A 19,445-nucleotide genomic window follows, 5' to 3' on the forward strand; every position below is an offset into this window, starting at 1 on the left:
ACATCGAGGAGAACTTTGTATTGAGAACCAAAGAGAGAGAAGAAGCCATATAGCTAATAACTATGGACCCAAAGGTCTGTGGTAGACTACTCACACATCATCGGAGAGGTAATGGTGTTGATGTAGAAGCCCTCCGTGATCGAATCCCCCTCCGACAGATCGCCAAAAAAGGCCCCAGATGGGATCTCACGGGCACAGAAGGTTGCAGCGGTGGAAAAGTGGTTTCGTGGCTCTCCTGTATGTTTTTAGGGTACATGGGTATATATAGGTGAAAGAAGTATGTCGGTGGAGCTACGAGGGGCCCACGAGGGTGGGGGGCATGCCTACCCCCCCTTGGGCGCGCCCTCCTACCTCGTGGCCGCCTCGTCGCGTCTCTGACTTCCACTCCAAGTCTCCTGGATTGCGTTTGTTCCAGGAAAGATCCTCATGAAGGTTTCGTTCCGTTTGGATTCAGTTTGATATTCCTTTTCTAAGAAACACTGAAATAGGCAAAAAAACAGTAGCTAGCACTGGGCCTCCGGTTAATAGGTTAGTCCCAAAAATAATATAAAAGAGCATATTAAAGCCCATTAAACATCCAAAACAGATAATATAATAGCGTGGAACGATCAAAAATTATAGATACGTTGGAGACGTATCAATTGAGCATCATTGAAGATATTGATCCTGCGTGGATCCGACGCTTGTTACCTTTGAAGACTGTGCATCTTCCAGACGGTTAGGCGTCATGATCTAGAGCATCCAAGAGGAAATTGTGGATCGCCGAGTGACCGAGTTTGTGAAGGTTTGGAAGTCACCTGAAGACTTACTACGAGTGATTGGGTGAGGTCTGTGTGACCTTAGCTTAAGAAGAATACGGTGAGGACTGTGTGTCCTCAGGTTTAAATACCTAGCCACTCCAACCAGACGTACAACTGTCACAGGAGTTGGAACTGGCCTACCAAATCATTGTCTTCAGCAACCTAACTGGTTCTATTTCCTCAACCCTTCCATTTCCTCATTACTGTGTCGTGTGCTTGTTCATATCTGTTTGAAGACTTTGACTGAAGACTTTCTCAATTTCCTCAGTTCAATTTCTTCAGTCTGTTTGTCTTCATCCTATTTTATCATGTGCTTGCGCTTTCTGTACTGTGTGTTTTTTTCATTTCATCATGATGTATGTGCTTATGTTATGTTAGGTCTGCATCTGAGTACTTATTCTGCTGCAAGTAGTTCTTCGCTTAGGAATTTCCTCAACCTGAAATTCCTTTGTGAAGAATTCATAAAAATCGCCCATTCACCCCCATCTAGTCGACTTAACGCACTTTCACAAGATAAATAAATCAAGTTGGCCAAACAAAATCCAAATATCGGAGAAGAAATACGAGGCTATAAGAGATCATGCATAAAAGATATCAAAGAAACTCAAATACTTTCATGGATATAAAAAGATAGATCTGATCATAAACTCAAAGTTCATCAATCCCAACAAATACACCGCAAAAGAGTTACATCATATGGATCTCCAAGAGACCATTGTATTGAGAATTCAGAGAGAGAGAGAGATGAAGCCATCTAGCTACTAACTACGGACCTGAAGGTCTACAATGAACTACTCACGCATCATCGGAGAGGCACCAATGGAGGTGGTGAACCCCATCCGAGATGGTGTCTAGATTGGATCTGGTGGTTCTGGACTCTGCGGCGGCAGGATGAATATTTCGTCCACTCCCCTAGGGTTTCGGGAATATTGGGGTATTTATAGAGCAAAGAGGCGGTCCGGGGGCACCCGAGGTGAGCACAACCCACCAGGGTGCACCTGGGCCTCCTAGCGCGCCCTGGTGGGTTGTGCCCTCCTCAAGGCACCCCCAGGCGCAGCCAGGGCCCATTATGTTCCTTCAGGTCCAAAAAAAAATCTCCGTGGAGTTTTGTTGCATTTGGACGCCGTCTGATATTGATTTCCTGTGATGTAAAAAACATGCAGAAAATAGCAACTGCCACTTGGCACTATGTCAATAGGTACCAAAAAATGATATAAAATGATTATAAAACATCCAAGATTGATAATATAATACCATGGAACAATAAAAAATTATAGATACATTGGAGACGTATCAATAGACCCCATCTTGTTATCCTTAATAGCAACGATACATACGTGTCGGTTCCCCTTCTGTCACTAGGATCAAGCACCGTAGGATTGAACCCATCACACAACACCTCTTCCCATGGCAAGAAAAATCGATCTAGTTGGCCTAACTAAACCAAAGATTCAAAGAAGACATATGAGGCTATAAGTAATGATGCATATAAGAGATCAAAGAAGACTCAAATAAATTTCATGGATAAAAACATAGATCTGATCATAAAATCAAAGTTCATCGGATCCCAACAAACACACCGCAAAAAGAATTACATCAAATAGATCTCCAAGAGACCATTGTATTGAGAATCAAAAGAGAGAGAGGAAGCCATCTAACTAGTAACTACGGACTTGTAGGTCTACAATAAACTACTCACGCATCATCGGAGAGGCACCAACGAGGATGATGAACCCCTCCGTGAAGGTGTCTAGATTGGATCTGGTGGTTCTGGAACTTGCGGCAGCTGGAATTGATTTTCGTCGACTCCCCTAGGGTTTCTGAAATATTGCGGTATCTGTAGAGCAAAGAGGCGGTGCGGGAGGCCACCAAGGTGGGCACAACCCACCTGGGCGCCCCCTGGTGGGTTGTGCCCCCCTCAGGGCACCCCCAGGTGCTTCTCCGGCCCATCGGGTGTCTTCTAGTCCATAAAAATCCAGAAAAAGTTTCGCTGTGTTTGGACTCCATTTGGTATTGATTTCCTGCGGTGTGAAAAACAAACAGAAAATATCAACTGGCACTTGGCACTATGTCAATAGGTTAGTACCAAAAAATGATATAAAATGAATATAAAATGATTGTAAAACATCCAAGAATGATAACATAACAACATGGAAGAATCAAAAAATATAGATACGTTGGAGATGTATCAGCATCCCCAAGCTTAATTCCTGCTCGTCCTCAAGTAGGTAAATGATAAAAACAGAATTTTTGATGTGGAATGCTGCGTAACATGTTCATCACATATTCTTTTCTTTATAGCATGGACATTTGTACTTTCATATGGTTCAAAGCAATAGTCTAGTAACTAGTTTTGACATGAAGACTTTAATACTCAAGCATATCAACAAGCAACCATGTCTTTCAAAATATCAACGCTAAAGAAAGTTACCCCTAGCCCATTATGCTCAATCATTGATCCATTCATGAAACACACTCGAATATTAGCTACACCAAATGCTCAAGTACGATCATAGTGCCCCTTAGTTGGTGCTTTATAAGAGAAGATGGAGACTCAAATAAAAATAAAAAATTGCATAAAGTAAATAGAAAGGCCCTTCACGGAGGGTGATGTCTACTATGCAACCTTCTTCTTGTAGACATTGTTGGGCCTCCAAGTGCAGAGGTTTGTAGGACAGTAGCAAATTTCCCTCAAGTCGATGACCTAAGGTTTATCAATCCGTGGGACGCATAGGTTGAAGATGGTCTCTCTCAAACAACCCTGCAACCAAATAACAAAGAGTCTCTTGTGTCCCCAACACACCCATTACAATGGTAAATTGTATAGGTGCACTAGTTCGGCGAAGAGATGGTGATACAAGTGCAATATGGATGGTAGATATAGGTTTTTGTAATCTGAAAATATAAAAACAGCAAGGTAACTAATGATAAAAGTGAGCACAAACGGTATTACAATGCTTTGAAACAAGGCCTAGGGCTCATACTTTCACCAGTGCAAGTTCTCTCAACAAGGATAACATAATTAGATCATATAACAACCCCTCAACATGCAATAAAGAGTCACTCCAAAGTCACTAATAGCGGAGAACAAACGAAGAGATTAGTGTAGGGTACGAAACCACCTCAAAGTTATCCTTTCTGATCGATCTATTCAAGAGTCCGTAGTAAAATAACACGAAGCTATTCTTTCCGTTCGATCTATCCTAGAGTTCGTACTAGAATAACACCTTAAGACACAAATCAACCAAAGCCCTAATGTCACCTAGATACTCCAATGTCACCTCAAGTATCCGTGGGCATGATTATACGATATGCATCACACAATCTCAGATTCATCTATTCAACCAACACAAAGAACTTCAAAGAGTGCCCCAAAGTTTCTACCGGAGAGTCAAGATGAAAACGTGTGCCAACCATAATGCATAAGTTCACAAGGTCACTGAACCCGCAAGTTGATCACCAAAACATACATCTAGTAGATCACGTGAATATCCCATTGTCACCACAGATAAGCACATGCAAGACATACATCAAGTGTTCTCAAATCCTTAAAGACTCAATCCGATAAGATAACTTCGAAGGGAAAACTCAATCCATTACAAGAAGATAGAGGGGGAGAAGCATCATAAGATCCAACTATAATAGCAAAGCTCGCGGTACATCAAGATCGTGCCAAATCAAGAACACGAGAGAGAGAGATCAAGCACATAGCTACTGGTACATACCCTCTGCCCCGAGGGTGAACTACTCCCTCCTCGTCATGGAGAGTGTCGGGATGATGAAGATGGCCATCGGTGAGGGATCCCCCCTCCGGCAGGGTGCCAGAACAGGGCCCCGATTTGTTTTTGGTGGCTACAGAGGCTTGCAGCGGCGGAACTCCCGATCTAGGTTATGTTCTGGGGGTTTCTATATTCATAGGAGAGGTTGGCGTCGAGAACAAGTCAGGGGCCCCACAGGGAGTCCACGAGGCAGGGAGCGCGCCCCAGCGGGGTGGGCGCATCTCCAACCTCGTGGGGCCCACGGGACTCCCCTCCGGTAACTCTTCGTTCTAGTATTTTTTATATTTTCCAGAAAAAATCTCTGTTGATTTTCTGCGCATTCCGAGAACATTTATTTCTGCACAAAAACAACACCACGGTTGTTCTGCTGAAAACAACGTCAGTCCGGGTTAGTTCTAACCAAATCATACCAAAATCATGTAAAAATATTATAAACATGGCATGAATACATCAAAAATTATAGATACGTTGGAGACGTATCATAGGGAAGTAGGGATTTGTAGAGGTGCCAGAGCTCAAAGCGAAAAAGATAGAGATAAAACATTTTGGGTGGCATGCTTTTCCTGTCAACAAAAACGATCGAGTAGTTCCCAATACTTTCCATGCTAGATATATCATAGGAGGTTCCCAAATGAAAAATAAAGTTTATTCCTTTTTCAACCATACTTTCACTTTCCATGGCTAACCGTATCCACGGGTGCCTTCCATACCAACACTTTCCAAGGAAATTGTTATTTGACAACATAAAGTAAATTCATTTTTCATTTCGGGACTGGGCATCCCTAATACCTTTGCCGTACTCTCGGGAAATGTCAAGTGAATAAACACTCATCTTGAGAATAACATATCTAGCATGGAAATATATCAGCCACCCCCTACAGTTTCATGAGCGGTACGAGCACACAAAAGAGAAATTTATTTTGAAAATTAGAGATGGCACATACAAATTTGCTTAGAACGGCAAAAGAATACCGCATATAGGTAGGTATAGTGGAGTCATAAGTCAAAATTGGTTTAAAGGATTTTGGATGCACAAGTAGTGATCATACTTAGTGCAAATGAAGGCTAGAAAAAGTTTGAGAAGCATCCAACCAAGAAACTAAAAATCTCATAAGCGAGCATTTAGCATAACTAACACCGAATAATGCACCATAAGTAGGATGTAATTTCATTGCATAACTATTGACTTTCGTGCTTGCATAGGAAATCACAAACCTTAACACCAATAATCTTACTAAAGCATAATTACTCATCAACATGACTCACATATTATATCAACATATCTCAAAACTATTACAAAGAATCAAGTTTATTTTGTCCAATGATCTTCATGAAAGTTTTTATTATGTCCTCCTTGGATATCTATCACTTTGGAACCAGTTTCATATGTTGCTTTGATAAGCACAAACAAATATAAATGAATAACATGAGCATCATATTTATTTCTCTCAAAATAATTTAACTGAAGCAAGAGAGACATTCTTAAAAATTTACTAACTCTCAAATAAATCTAAGTGAAGCATGAGAGCACTTCTTCAAAAATACTAAAGCACACGGTGCTCAAAAAGATATAAGTGATGCACTAGATCAATTCCATAGCTCATAATGATTTAAGTGAAGCATAGAGAGCAATTCTAACAACTCATGGCATAATTTTGGCTCTCTCAAATAGGTGTGTCCAGCAAGGATTCATGACACAAAATAAAAGGCAAAACAAGCAAAGACTCACATCATACAAGACGCTCCAAGCAAAACTCATAGTATGTGACGAATAAAAATATAGCTCCAAGTAAAATACCGATGGTCGTTAGAAGAAAGAGGGGACGCCACTCGGGCATCCTCAAGCTTAGTTGCTTGCTTCTCTTTGGATAATAGCTTGGGATGCCATGGGCATCCCAAGCTTAGGCTCTTCTTACTCCTTATTCCTTCATCCATCGTAATATCATCCAAAACTTCAATCACACAAAACTCAACAAAACCTTCGTGAGATTTGTTAGTATAAGAAAGCAAATCACTACTATAAGTACTGTTGCAAACCCATTCATATTTTATTTTAGCATTATATCTACTGTATTCCAACTTTTCTATGGCAAAAACCCTTCAAAGAAAACAATAAAATCATCAAAACAAGCACACAACGCAAAGAAAACAGAATCTGTCAAAAACAGAACAGTTTGTAGCAATCTGGATATTTCTAATACTTATGTAACTCCAAAAATTCTGAAAAATTAGGACAACGTGAACAATTTGTATATTAATACTCTACAAAAACAATCAGTATTTTATCACACTTCTGTTAAGAATGAAAATTATTTTCGTAAGCGCAAAACTTTCTGTTTTTCAGCAAGATCAAATTAACTATCACCCAACATGATCCTAAAGGCTTTGCTTGGCACAAACACTAATTAGAACACAAAAAACACAATCATAACAGTAGCATAATTGTGCAAACACTCAAGAACAAAAAGAAAAAGAAAAAAATAAATTTTATTCATTGGGTTGCCTCCCAACAAGTGCTATCGTTTTACGCCCCTAGCTAGGCATAATGCAAAGATCTAAGTATTGTCATCTTTGGTTTTATTTTCCTTAGAGGTGTATTCCTCGGGAGGTTCTACAAAAATAACGTAAAACACATTATCCATGGAAACCTTAGCACGATCAAGTTGCTTATCATCATAACCTCTTTGGTTTCTGACAACAATCCAAGAATAATGTTGATTAACATCATTGAAAACGTGTTGGATTATATCTAAAACAGGGACTTCCTTTTTAAGATTCTCATCAAAGATTTGATTATCCCCAAGAAAATGTCTTAACACATAGTCACTATTATAAAGAATTTCATCTATGATAGGTTTTCACGATTTATACCATAAAAATAAAAGATTTCCCTAGCTTCCCGTATTATGTAGTCAAATTCATTCATAAGAACAAGAGTAGCCAACTTTTTAGCCTTTGGGTTCTTTATAACGGGTAGCTCAAAAACAATCTTTGCAAGGTAGGATGAGTACGGATAAATTTATTTTCAAGTTTCAGAACTTGTGCTGAAATAACTTCTGCATAAGATTTAGTCCTCTTAAGTATAGGAACATCATCAAGACTGAAATTTCCAACACAATTGAAAAATTATTGGATACGTTCTTTTCCTATAACATTCCCTTGCCCCAAAACAAAAGTTTTAGCATCCAGATTGCTAGATCGTCCAATTTTAGGACTTAGGCCATCATTTGTTTCTGCCGTACCGAAATCACTCATGATTGCAAGCAAAAAGATAGATGTGACGAGAAAACGGCAAACGAAAAAGAGGGCGAATAAGATGATAAATTTTTGTGAAGTGGGGGAGAGGAAAACGAGAGGCAAATGGAAAATAATGTAAATTGCAAGGAGATGAGATTTGTGATTAGGAACCTGGTAGATGTTCATGATGTCTCCCAGGCAACGGCGCCAGAAATTCCTTTTGATGTGGCTTGAACTACGTCGGCATTTCCCCAAAGAGGAAGGGATGATGCTGCACAACTACGGTAGGTATTTCCCTCAATGATGAGACCAAGGTTATCGAACCAGTAGGAGAACCACGCAACACTACATGAATGACACCTGCACACAATTAACAAATACTCACAACCCGATGTATTAAAGGGATTGTCAATCCCTTTCGGGTAACGGCGCCAGAAATTGGCAAGTTGACGGGATAAAAATTGTAGTAGATTGATAAATAGATCTTGCGAGAACGCGAGAAAAAATAAATAAATAAAAATTGCAGAAAGGTATTTTTGTATTGTTGGTTTAAAAGATCTAAAAACAAAAGCAAATAAAAATAGATCGCAAAGGCAAATATAATAAAGAAGAGACCCGGGGGATGTAGATTTCACTAGTGGCTTCTCTCAAGAAAAATAGCAAACGGCAGGTAAACAAATTACTGTTGGGAAATTGATAGAACTTCAAATAATCATGACGATATCCAGGCAATGATCATTACATAGGCATCATGTCCAAGATTAGTAGATCGACTCCTGCGTGCATCTACTACTATTACTCCACACATCGACCGCTATCCAGCATGCGTCTAGTGTATTAAGTTCATGGAGAAACGGAGTAATGCAATAAGAACGATGACATGATATAGACAAGATCTATTTATGTAGAAATAGACCCCATCTTGTTGTCCTTAATACCAACGATACATACGTGTCGGTTCCTGTCGGTGTACAAAAGTAGGGGCTCTTCTTTTCACCCCTTTACTTGTGCACGGGCAGTCAGAGCCACGCGCCGCGGCCACACGTAGCAGGGCAAAGGAGGGAAGCCGGAGAGAAGCCAAAGCCCAACACAAGACGGTCAAGGCAACGCCAAGACCAAAAACACAAGACAGCAAAGGGGCGAGGTGGAGTCCCCCGGCAAGGCCCTTGCCGGGGCGGCCTCCGCGGCCCTGGCAAGAGCCTTGCTGGGGCAACTTGCCCAAACACCAACAGAGCAAGCCACCCTTGAGCCCACAGGTTCCAACCCAACCAACTACAATTGGCCCAGGGCTCGGGAGGCACCTCTGTGGTGGCATGCAGATCTTTGTCAAGACCACGGATATATGAGATCAGACGAGGACCAGAAGACGGCGACCCTCGGCGGGATCCTTGCCGAGGAAAGCCACAAGACCCCCGGCAAGATCCTTGCCGGGGACGACTGCGCGCCACGGCAAGACCCTTGCCAGGCCCCCGGCAAGGCCCTTGCCGAGGACATCACTGGGGCCACTGCCAGGCCCGTACCAGCCAAGTTTCCACCGCCGCTCGCATGCACCTGCGTGGCGACATGCAGTTTCCAGGCCAGATCAGCAAGCGCCTATGTGGCGGCATGCAGATCTTCGTGAATACCCTACCACCGCGCCACCTCAGCTGCCTGCCTGCCTACATGGCGTCGCATGCACCGCTGGCCAAGGCGCGTGTCGAAGCGAGGAGGAGCGGCGACGGACGGGACGGGCCTCGCTCCCGTCCTCGATAAAGCTAGGGGGACCTCAGCGGTGCATTAAATGCGCCTTGTCCTGTAATACGGGCGATAAACTCGCAGTACTGTATACCTTTCCACCTCCTGTGTACCACTGTGGTAGCCCCTTTCGACTATAAAAGGAGGCCCATGGCGTACTGGAGAGGGATTCGGCTCTATTGAACTACGTAGCCACCATAGCTAGTTGGAGAGCTCAAGAACACTCAATACATCGACCAAAGCAGGACTAGGGTTTTACGCATCCTCGCGGCCCGAACCTGGATAAACGATCCTTGTGCTGACTATTATCCCTGGTCCTCTCACAACCCTGCGCCCCGGCAACCGTAGTAGGGATTCTTGTGATCCCATAGGTGTCGTTTCCCCCCGACATCTCTCGCCATGGCAGGTGGAAGAAAGAAGCAAAGATGAAGGAGGATGGGTGCTGGAAGAATGCGGGACGACTCCCTCCCTCCCCCTCCTTATAAAGGAGCGAGGTCGAGGCTCGGCCGCCCCACTCAGCCAATCCAGCCGTCGGAGGCGCAGGGAATCAGGACCGACCCGCCGCCCCAATCAGCGACTGCCCGGTTTCCCGCCTCCACCGCCCGCCACTTGCATGAAGGACGTGTGGCGAACGCGCAGGGTCGAAAGGACGGGTGAGGCAACCGTTCCCCGCCCCGTGATGGGGGGCGTGGGCGCCTTGAAGACTGCGACCCGCGTCCATCCAGTAAATGAGCCGCGCCTCCATGCCTCCCTCTTTTTATGGGGAAGGCGCGAGCCGCCTCTTTACCACGACATGACGCATGCATGCGGAAACCGCCCTACGCATGCCGCCCACGTCACACACGCCCGCGACGTGGGGAAACGCAGCAGATGAAAAAATACTATGGTAAAATCCGCCCCGCCTGCCTGCACACCGTTTTGGGCCTGGCCCAACAACTTGTCGCGCTTATATGTGGCCCAGGCCCGGGGGCTCCTGTCGGTATACAAAAGTAGGGGCTCTCCTTTTGACCCCTTTAATTGTGCACGGGCAGTCAGAGCCACGCGCCGCGGCCACACGTACCAGGGCAAAGGAGGGAAGCTGGAGAGAAGCCGAAGCCCAACACAAGATGATCAAGGCAACGCCAAGACCAGAAACACAAGACAGCAAAGGGGCGAGGTGGAGTCCCCCGGCAAGGCCCTTGCCGGGGCGCACGGCCCCGGCAAGGGCCTTGCCGGGGCAACTTGCCCAAACACCAACAGAGCAAGCCACCCTTGAGCCCACAGGTTCCAACCCAACCAACTACAATTGGACCAGGGCTCGGGAGGCACCTCTGTGGTGGCATGCAGATCTTTGTCAAGACCACGGACATATGAGATCAGATGAGGACCAGAAGACGGCGACCCTTGGCGGCATCCTTGCCGAGGAAAGCCACAAGACCCCCAGCAAGATCCTTGCCGGGGACGACTGCGCGCCATGGCAAGACCCTTGCCGGGCCCCCGGCAAGGCCCTTGCCGAGGACATCGGCGGGGCCACTGCCAGGCCCGCACCAGCCAAGTTTCCACCGCCGTTCGGATGCAGCTGCCAGCCCAACCAGCTGGGCTGGCACCTGCGTGGTGACATGCAGCTTCCAGGCCAGATCAGCAAGCTCCTGCGTGGCGGCATGGAGATCTTTGTGAAGACCCTACCACCGCGCCACCTCAGCTCCCTGCCTGCCTCATGGCGTCGCATGCACCACTGTCCAGGGTGCGTGTCGAAGCGAGGAGGAGCGGCGACGGACGGGACGGGCCTCGCTCCCGTCCCCGATAAAGCTAGGGGACACCTCAGCGGCGCATTAAATGCATCTTGTCCTGTAATACGGGCGATAAACTCGCAGTATTGTATGCCTTTCCACCTCCTGTGTACCACTGTGGTAGTCCCTTTCGACTATAAAAGGAGGCCCATGGCGTACTGGAGAGGGATTCGGCTCTTTTGAACTACGCATCCACCATAGCTAGTTGGAGAGCTCAAGAACACTCAATACATCCACCAAAGCAGGACTAGGGTTTTACGCATCCTCGCGGCCCGAACCTGGGTAAACGATCCTTGTGCTGACTATTATCCCTGCTTTTCTCACAACCCTGCGCCCCGGCAACCGTAGTAGGGATTCTTGTGATCCGATAGGTGTCATTTCCCACCAAAAGTTCCCCTTCTGCCACTGGAATCAAGCACCGTAAGATCGAATCCATCACAAAGCACCTCTTCTCATGGCAAGAAAAATTGATCTAGCCTAACTAAACCAAATATTCGAAGAAGAAATACGAGGCTATAAGTAATCATGCATATATGAGATCAAAGAAGACTCAAATAACTTTCATGGATAAAAACATAGATCTGATCATAAACTCAAAGTTCATCGGATCCCAACAAACACACCACAAAAAGAGTTACATCAAATAGATCTCCAAGAGACCATTGTATTGAGAATCAAAAGAGAGAGAGGAAGCCATCTAGCTACTAACTACGGACCCATAGGTCTACCATGACCTACTCACGCATCATCGGAGAGGCACCAATGAGGATGATGAACCCCTCCGTGATGGTGTCTAGATTGGATCTGGTGGTTCTGGAACTTGCAGCGGTTGGAATTGACTTTCGTTGACTCCCCTAGGGTTTCTGGAATATTGGGGTATTTATAGAGCAAAGAGGCGGTGCGGGAGGCCACCGAGGTGGGCACAACCCACATGGGCGGGCCTGGGGGGCCAGGCGTGCCCTGGTGGGTTGTGCCCCCCTCGGGGAACCCCCAGGTGCTTCTCCGGCCCATTGGGTGTCTTCTGGTCCATAAAAAATCCACAAAAAGTTTCACTGCGTTTGGACTCCGTTTGGTATTGATTTCCTGCGATGTAAAAAACAAGCAGAAAACAGCAACTGGCAGTTGGCACTATGTCAATAGGTTAGTACCAAAAATTGATATAAAATGATTATAAAATGATTGTTAAACATCCAAGAATTATAATATAATAGCATGGAACAATCAAAATTATAGATATGTTGGAGATGTATCAACGCCGACACACCCGTGAACACGAGGATTGCACCAATAGCATGCGGAAGAGAATCCTTTATAAGGAGGTGCAACTCCTTCTCCACTAGCGGGGTGGGACTAAACTTCCCACCGTCCCTTGTCATGACATCTACATGGGCCCTTAGGGTTTTTTCCGAAATTGTCAGATGGGCCTAAAGCCCACTCCGAGTATCACCAAAGAGCTAGCTATGGACAGGGGTGTGTGGAAGCTTGCTTTCCATGTGCCAGATCCATGAGTTGGTTGTGAGATCTTATGGGTTTCACCTCTAGCCTACCCCAACTTGTTTGGGACTAAAGGCTTTGTTGTTGTTGTTGCCTAAAGCCCACTCCCATATTTCAACAAATAGTTGTATGTACGTGCCACACATCATCGTATGGATTTTTTATGCGTCATCCTATGGTTTGACCCGTCCCAAAGGGTGCCTTTTGCCAAAACATGTCACCTACACACATCACATATGATCGACGATGATCTAGAAAACATATCGTAAGCAAATTAAGGAGTGGTAGAAGATTTGGATCGAAGCAAATCAAAGCACGAAGTGCAGAAAGTACATATACAATGCCCAAATCATAGGAATTAATAGCATGCATTGAATGCGCACCGGAGGATGGCAAAAAAGGGAAGTTGCATCCACCGGATGGACATATCTGGTGCAATGTTACTTGGTGTAGGTGTAGATGACCCATGGACAAAATTCGGTGGAAGAAAGCTTACCTTTTCTTTCTTTGGACCAACATGAAGGAAGAGGACGAAATATAGAAAGGCAATTACCTAGCAGAAATTAATGCAATATGCTATGGAGGGTGGACGGATGAGAAGACAGAAACCGAAAAGTTGTATCCACCCTTTACTTTTAGACTGTTATACAAGTGTCACACCGTAGAGCACGAAGGGATGTAAACGCACCGGTGGCTATGACAATTGTCGTGCCAGTTTAAAATGTATGAGGTAAAATAAGAAAATAATTAACTCATTTATTACAATAAAATTTCTAATAAAATTGGTCCAAAGTATCCTATGTACATGCATGGGACCACACCTCCCTCGTGCTCTTTGAGTGAATAGCAAACTACTTTGTGACCACCCTATTTTTATTATTATTTCAGACCCGAGAAATAAGAATGTTGTCATCCACATGTTTAACACTTTGGCCCTTCATATATAAATTTATTTCGCTCCTTGCATTCCTTTTTATAAGCATTTAGCCCTCTTTTGGTACTCTTGAATACACTACACCTTCATTTGATAAATCAATGCCCCGTCAATCACCACACCCCCTTCCCCACTATCACATATCATGCTCACCATGTTCTCATGAACCGTTCATATATCAACATCTCCCCTCACATGGTGGCGGAGTTAGCATTTGAGCAAGATACGTGCCCAAAACAAAGATTGTATATCTATCATAGAGCATATCCCGTGCCATATATCATCCCCATCCCAATCACATAGCATACTCGCAATTTTCACCATGGATGCAACACGCCCGGAGCCCTTGGACAAGACTACCCAATATAATGAGGACCAAACTACCACCTTTCTTAGAGGGAGGACTAAACTGCCACATCCCAGCTTTGGGCAAGCTTCACTCGAAGTGGAAATCCTTAGAAGTTGAGGACACACTCCGCAAACCCACCAGCATTTCCTCATATGAAATCCCCCCAAGACCCCATCTCTCGAAATAGTAGTCCCTAACGAGCCCCCTGTCCCTAGCCCCCCTCCTGTTTGAAGCACCCTCCACCCTCCACTACTTCCCCGTTTCGCTATCGTCCACCGCCAGCCAGGTGAGAAGGCCATGAGTAGCTCGTGCTCTTCTGCAGCTGTGGTGGATGAGGGTAATGCGAAGATGGCAGTGAGGGGGTGGGTCGGGTGGGAGGAGGAGATCGTGATGGAGGACAATGACGGCGAGGAGTGCAAGGTGTGCTACTTCCTTCGCTCTGCACCGCCCCAGGATGGCGGTAAGAGCGAGAGGGATCTGGCGGTGGTGGGTAAGTATTGGGAACCTGGGAACATAGCCTACTCGGCAGACTTGCAGTTCCTGAAGTCCCTCCAGACGGCACTGGAGTCTGGGTCACCGTCCGCTAGGGTGGTGACGGTGGCGATGGAGACCACTCAACTCAGGTGGACGTCCAGGAAGGAGGTCATGGACTGGCTCACGTCGCTCGTCTTAGGTACTACATGTTCCTTTTTTCCATGCCCTAGTGGTGAAATTTTCTCGTGATTTTAGTACCATATGATTAAGCTAACAGATCAGGCAACTGGAATTTTCAGCGTCCATCTCCGACGGTCGATCTAAATGTTTGGTTAGTGTTTAGTAGGTGTTTACATCTTGAACGCAAGATCCGATCTTGTGTTTCTAATGTTTGGAAGATTTTTAGCGTTAATACACACGTTTCTCCTATGTCCAGCCATATTAGTTTCTTCTCATTTTTCATCACTATCTTGCAGTGCTATCCTTCTATCCCCTTCCTTTATTAGCACTACTCTTTGCAAATTTGACAAATTTAATAGGTCCACTCCTTTTTGTCAACACGACACATAATTTATTGTTAGATATCTTTTGTCTAATCTTTTAGATCAACTCCTTTTCTCACGCATCACCCTATATGTGTTCTATCTTGGCTTGTTTAATTCCTGATGTATATGTTTGGTAATTTTCTAGATATGGTTTATGTGTTTCTTTCCTTTTGTGTTTGGTTAACTTTTTTGAGATTAGTGTTTTGTTAACTTATGTGTTCCTCTTGTGTTGGTTTTGTGAGGCCAACATGATGTGGAAAGAAATCGACTAACTTGCCTTCCATTGCTGCTGTCTTTGTAGATCCTCCGTATGGAGCCTTTGGATTCACTTGTCCCGACAACCATGATGGTGCATCTAAGGTACATACTATCTCACAAGCGTCTTCCTTAGAAATGCTTCCTCCCAATGAAACTAATGTCTATTGTTCATTTAGGATACCCTCTCAACACTTGCTGCTGCTGGGGAGAACAAACAAGGGTTCACATGGATATGCAAACTGCCCCATCTTGATCAACATCGGAAGCATTACAAATCCTTTTGCCGAGAGGGAATGAGAATTTCGGTACGTGTTCACTGATGGTCCACTTGTTTTCTTGTTTTGTTTTCACATACGGACGAATCTATATATCTTGGTTTACATCTCTTATTAATTGTGCCACGCGCTATATGTCTTTGTAGGTTCATGATTTTGTGTTCATCAAGAGTGGAGGGAGAGAGAGCCATGTTGCCTATGTGGAAGACATGTATGAAGATAGTAGCGCCAAGAACATGGTGCTGGTACGATGGTTTGAGGAACCTGATGGTGAACATGGTGTTGTATTGCCCCCTGATCTTTATCGCAAGGAGATCTTGTTTGCCTATGGGCTGCAAGATCTGAGGGTTCAATTTGTGGAGGGAGTGGCCGCGGTCCTGAATCCACAACACTTTGACATGTTCAACAAAATAAGTGGAGGGCACAGCAGCTGGCAGCCCTATGTATGCAGTCGGCAGATCGAAGATGACATTGTCGGACCCTTTGACATCACGCAGCTGCAAGGATATGCAAACCAGGAGATCGTAAAGGAAATTGTTGCCGCATCCTCGTCCACGGCGGTGCAGGCCAAGCCACCCAATAACAAAGGTAAAGCTGAAATTACTGGCATGGCTGCCGAGAACCATGCTGGTTCTTCTGGCACTGTCTTCGGTGACAAAACCATGCAGAAGCAGAAGCCACCTGCATGCAATGCAACTCCTTTCAGTTCCAGCTCTATTATCGGTGAAAAAACCATGGAGAAGCAGAAGCAGAAATCTCCTCCATGCAGTGCAACTCCTTCCAGCTATGTTATTGGTGACAAGACCATGGAGAAGCAGAAGCAGAACCCCCCTCCATGTAGCGCAACTACTTCCAGCTCCGTTATCGTTGACGAAACCATGGATAAGCAGAAACAGAATCAGAATCAGAAGGAGATGCCCCCTCCATGTAGCACAACTGCTTCCAGCTCTGTTATCGTTGATAAAACCATGGAGAAGGAAAAGCAGGAGCAGAAGGAGATGCCCCCTCCATGCACTGCAACTCCACAAAGTGTCACCAATGGCCAGACCGTTGAAAGCAGTGTCATTCCTTGCAGCGTGGTGAACTGTCAGACCACCACGCTGAATCAGCCGCCGCCAAGTGGTACTGGTACTAGTAATGCGGCAGCCAATGATGCATCAACCATGGTGAACCCTGAGAAGATGTTCCAGCCTGGCTGCTGTCTTGAAGCCCTGTGCCAAGACAGCAGCATGAGGGGCTGTTGGTTCAAATGTGTGGTACTCAGGAGGAGGGAGAAAGATAACAAGGTCAGGGTGCAGTACCAAGACCTTTCGAATTCCGAGGATAAAGGACAACTCAGGGTTGGTCTTTCTCTTCTCTCTCTGGTAGTATCTTGCATGTTTTCATGATGAAGATGTATGTACTCAACATGAGTTTTTTTTGCAGGAATGGCTCAAAGTTGCAAGAATTGCGGAACCTGACCACCTAGGCATACGCCTTACTGAAAGGCCCATGCTCCGCCCACAGCTCCCAACATGCTACAGGAAGATCGAGTCTCCGGTGGCTGTCGGGGTCATCGTCGATGTGTGGCTAAATGGCGGATGGTGGGAGGGGATCGTGCTGCAGCAGGACAATGTTGGTCATGTCCTAGTTTATCTCCAAGGTGAACTGCGTGCCTACTCTCTTCATCACCTAGCTCGCAGTTAATAGTAGTATATATCTGGACTGGAGCTCTTCCTGATGCATGCATGCATGCATGCTTGCCGAAATTTCCAGGGGAGGGGAGACTTGTGGAGATCAAAGTAGACTCTCTGCGAAAGTCATTTGAGTGGCGTGAGGAGCAATGGATACCTCTAGATGCAAGAAAAGATGTTGCAGCCAAGATAACCCTTGACCTGAAGAAGCAGAAGGGCATCCAGCAATCTGCAATGAAGAAGGATGGTGGGAGCTCTTCCAAACAGAAGGCTCAGAAGATGGGTGAGCAATCTAGGCAGACGGCGGCGACCGCAGCACTCACAGCCGCAGAGCTAGCCGCACCAAGCCTAGGACTGTTGCAGCCTTGGGAGAAAGGTGATGATGAAACTGCAAACTCTACTCCTCCATGGAAGAGGTTCCTGGACCAGGGCTACTCTTTCAAGGAAAAAGGACTGGAGGAGCAGGCTAAAAAGAACAAGGGTCCTATTGATGAAGCTGCAACGCCAGTTACAGAGGAGGGAGATGGCATGTCCCGCGGTGATAGCTCACCTTATGCCAAGCGGTGCCGGGTTGATCCTACAAACTCTGATGGCCTGAATGGCGCTAAACACAAGGGCAAGGCTAGAAAATCTTCTCGCGCAAAGAAAACAGGGTCTTTGGAGGGCAGTAACCAGGGAGGCACCAGTGGCTCTGCCTCTACTAGATGCGCTGCGTCGGTGAACACGGTGCCTATGGAGGATATATGTATAACAAGTGGAGAGGCTCCTGTCGTCGCTATGGACAAATTGGAGGTGATCGACCTGACCATGTACGACTGAAGCTGGTAGCAGGATATGTTGAAGTCTAGCCTCAACTTTCCATTCATGAACCACCGTTTCTCAAACATTTCGCTCATTCGCCTATCAGTGTGTGCTTTTTATTGCCATTATAGACAGAGATTTATATGTGCTCTCTGAACTTCAAATAAATGGAGACATTCGTTGTCTAGTTGTCTATTTTGCTCCCCATGTCTAGTGTATGTCTACTTGTCAGAAATTCTTGCTTTTTTCAACTTAAAAGATCTTGTTTTTTTCAATCTTCCTGGAATATGAGGATTGCACCGGTCAGTTCTTGCTACACCGAATAGTGGCCTACTGGCCTCGCTCGCAACACTAACCTAGGCGTCGATCATGAAGAGTTGTATGTACATGCCACACATCATCATATGGCTTTTTTGGCGCGTATCCTATGGTTTGACCCATCCCAAAGGGTTCTTTATGCCAAAACATCCCGCCTACGCACAACATATATGATCGACAATGATCTGGAAAACGTATCGTAAGCAAATTAAGGAGTAGTAGATTTGAGTTGAAGCAAATCAAATCACGGAGTGTGAAAGTACATATACAATGCACAACTCAAAAATTAACAGCATGCATTGCACGTGCACCAGAGGAGGACAAAACAGGAAAGTTGCATGGCAAAAAGGAAAGTTGCATGCACCAGATGGACATATATGGTGCGATATTACTTGGTGTAGGTGTAGAGGACCCATGGACAAAAATTGGTGGAATAAAGCTTACCTTTTGTTTCTTTGGAGCAGCATGAAGGAAGAGGACGTGATATAGAAAAGCAATTACCTGGCAGAAATTAATGCGATACGCTATGGAGGATGGACGGATGAGGAGACAGAAACGGACAAGTTGTATCCAACCTTTATTTTAGCCTGTTATACAAGTGTCACACCTTTGAGCAATGAAGGGGTGACACACCAGTGGCTATGACAATTGTCGTGCCAGTTTAAAAGGTATGAGGTACAATAAGAAAATAATTAACACGAGCATTTATTACAATAAAATCTCTAATACAATTGGTCCAAAGTATCCTATGCACATGCACGGGCCACACCTCCCTCATGCTCTTTGAGTGAATAGCAAATAACTTTGCTGTGACCATCCTATGTTTTTTATTTTTGACTCGAGAAATAAGAATGTTGTCATTCACATGTTTTACTCTCTGGCCCTTCATATATAATTTTATTTTGCTCCTTGCATTAATTTTTATAAGCATTTAGCCCTCTTTTGGTTCTGTTGAATACAGTACACCTTCGGTCGATATATCAATGCCCCGTCAACCCCCCCCCC

The 19,445-nt window shown here is 45.1% G+C and overlaps 1 protein-coding gene across 1 annotated transcript; it reads left to right on the forward strand.

The window, feature by feature from the left end:
* The first annotated feature begins 14,163 nt into the window (after positions 1-14,163).
* On the forward strand, positions 14,164-18,317 carry LOC123048626 (uncharacterized). The gene is made up of 6 exons (XM_044471687.1): positions 14,164-14,769; positions 15,417-15,475; positions 15,550-15,678; positions 15,795-16,988; positions 17,074-17,290; positions 17,404-18,317. Exons 1-6 carry the CDS (start codon positions 14,394-14,396, stop codon positions 18,138-18,140), a joined length of 2,712 nt encoding a protein of 903 aa, XP_044327622.1. The 5' UTR covers positions 14,164-14,393; the 3' UTR covers positions 18,141-18,317.
* Positions 18,318-19,445: the final 1,128 nt, after the last annotated feature.

This window comes from Triticum aestivum, chromosome 2D (assembly GCF_018294505.1).
Source record: "Triticum aestivum cultivar Chinese Spring chromosome 2D, IWGSC CS RefSeq v2.1, whole genome shotgun sequence".
Lineage (NCBI taxonomy): Eukaryota > Viridiplantae > Streptophyta > Magnoliopsida > Poales > Poaceae > Triticum > Triticum aestivum.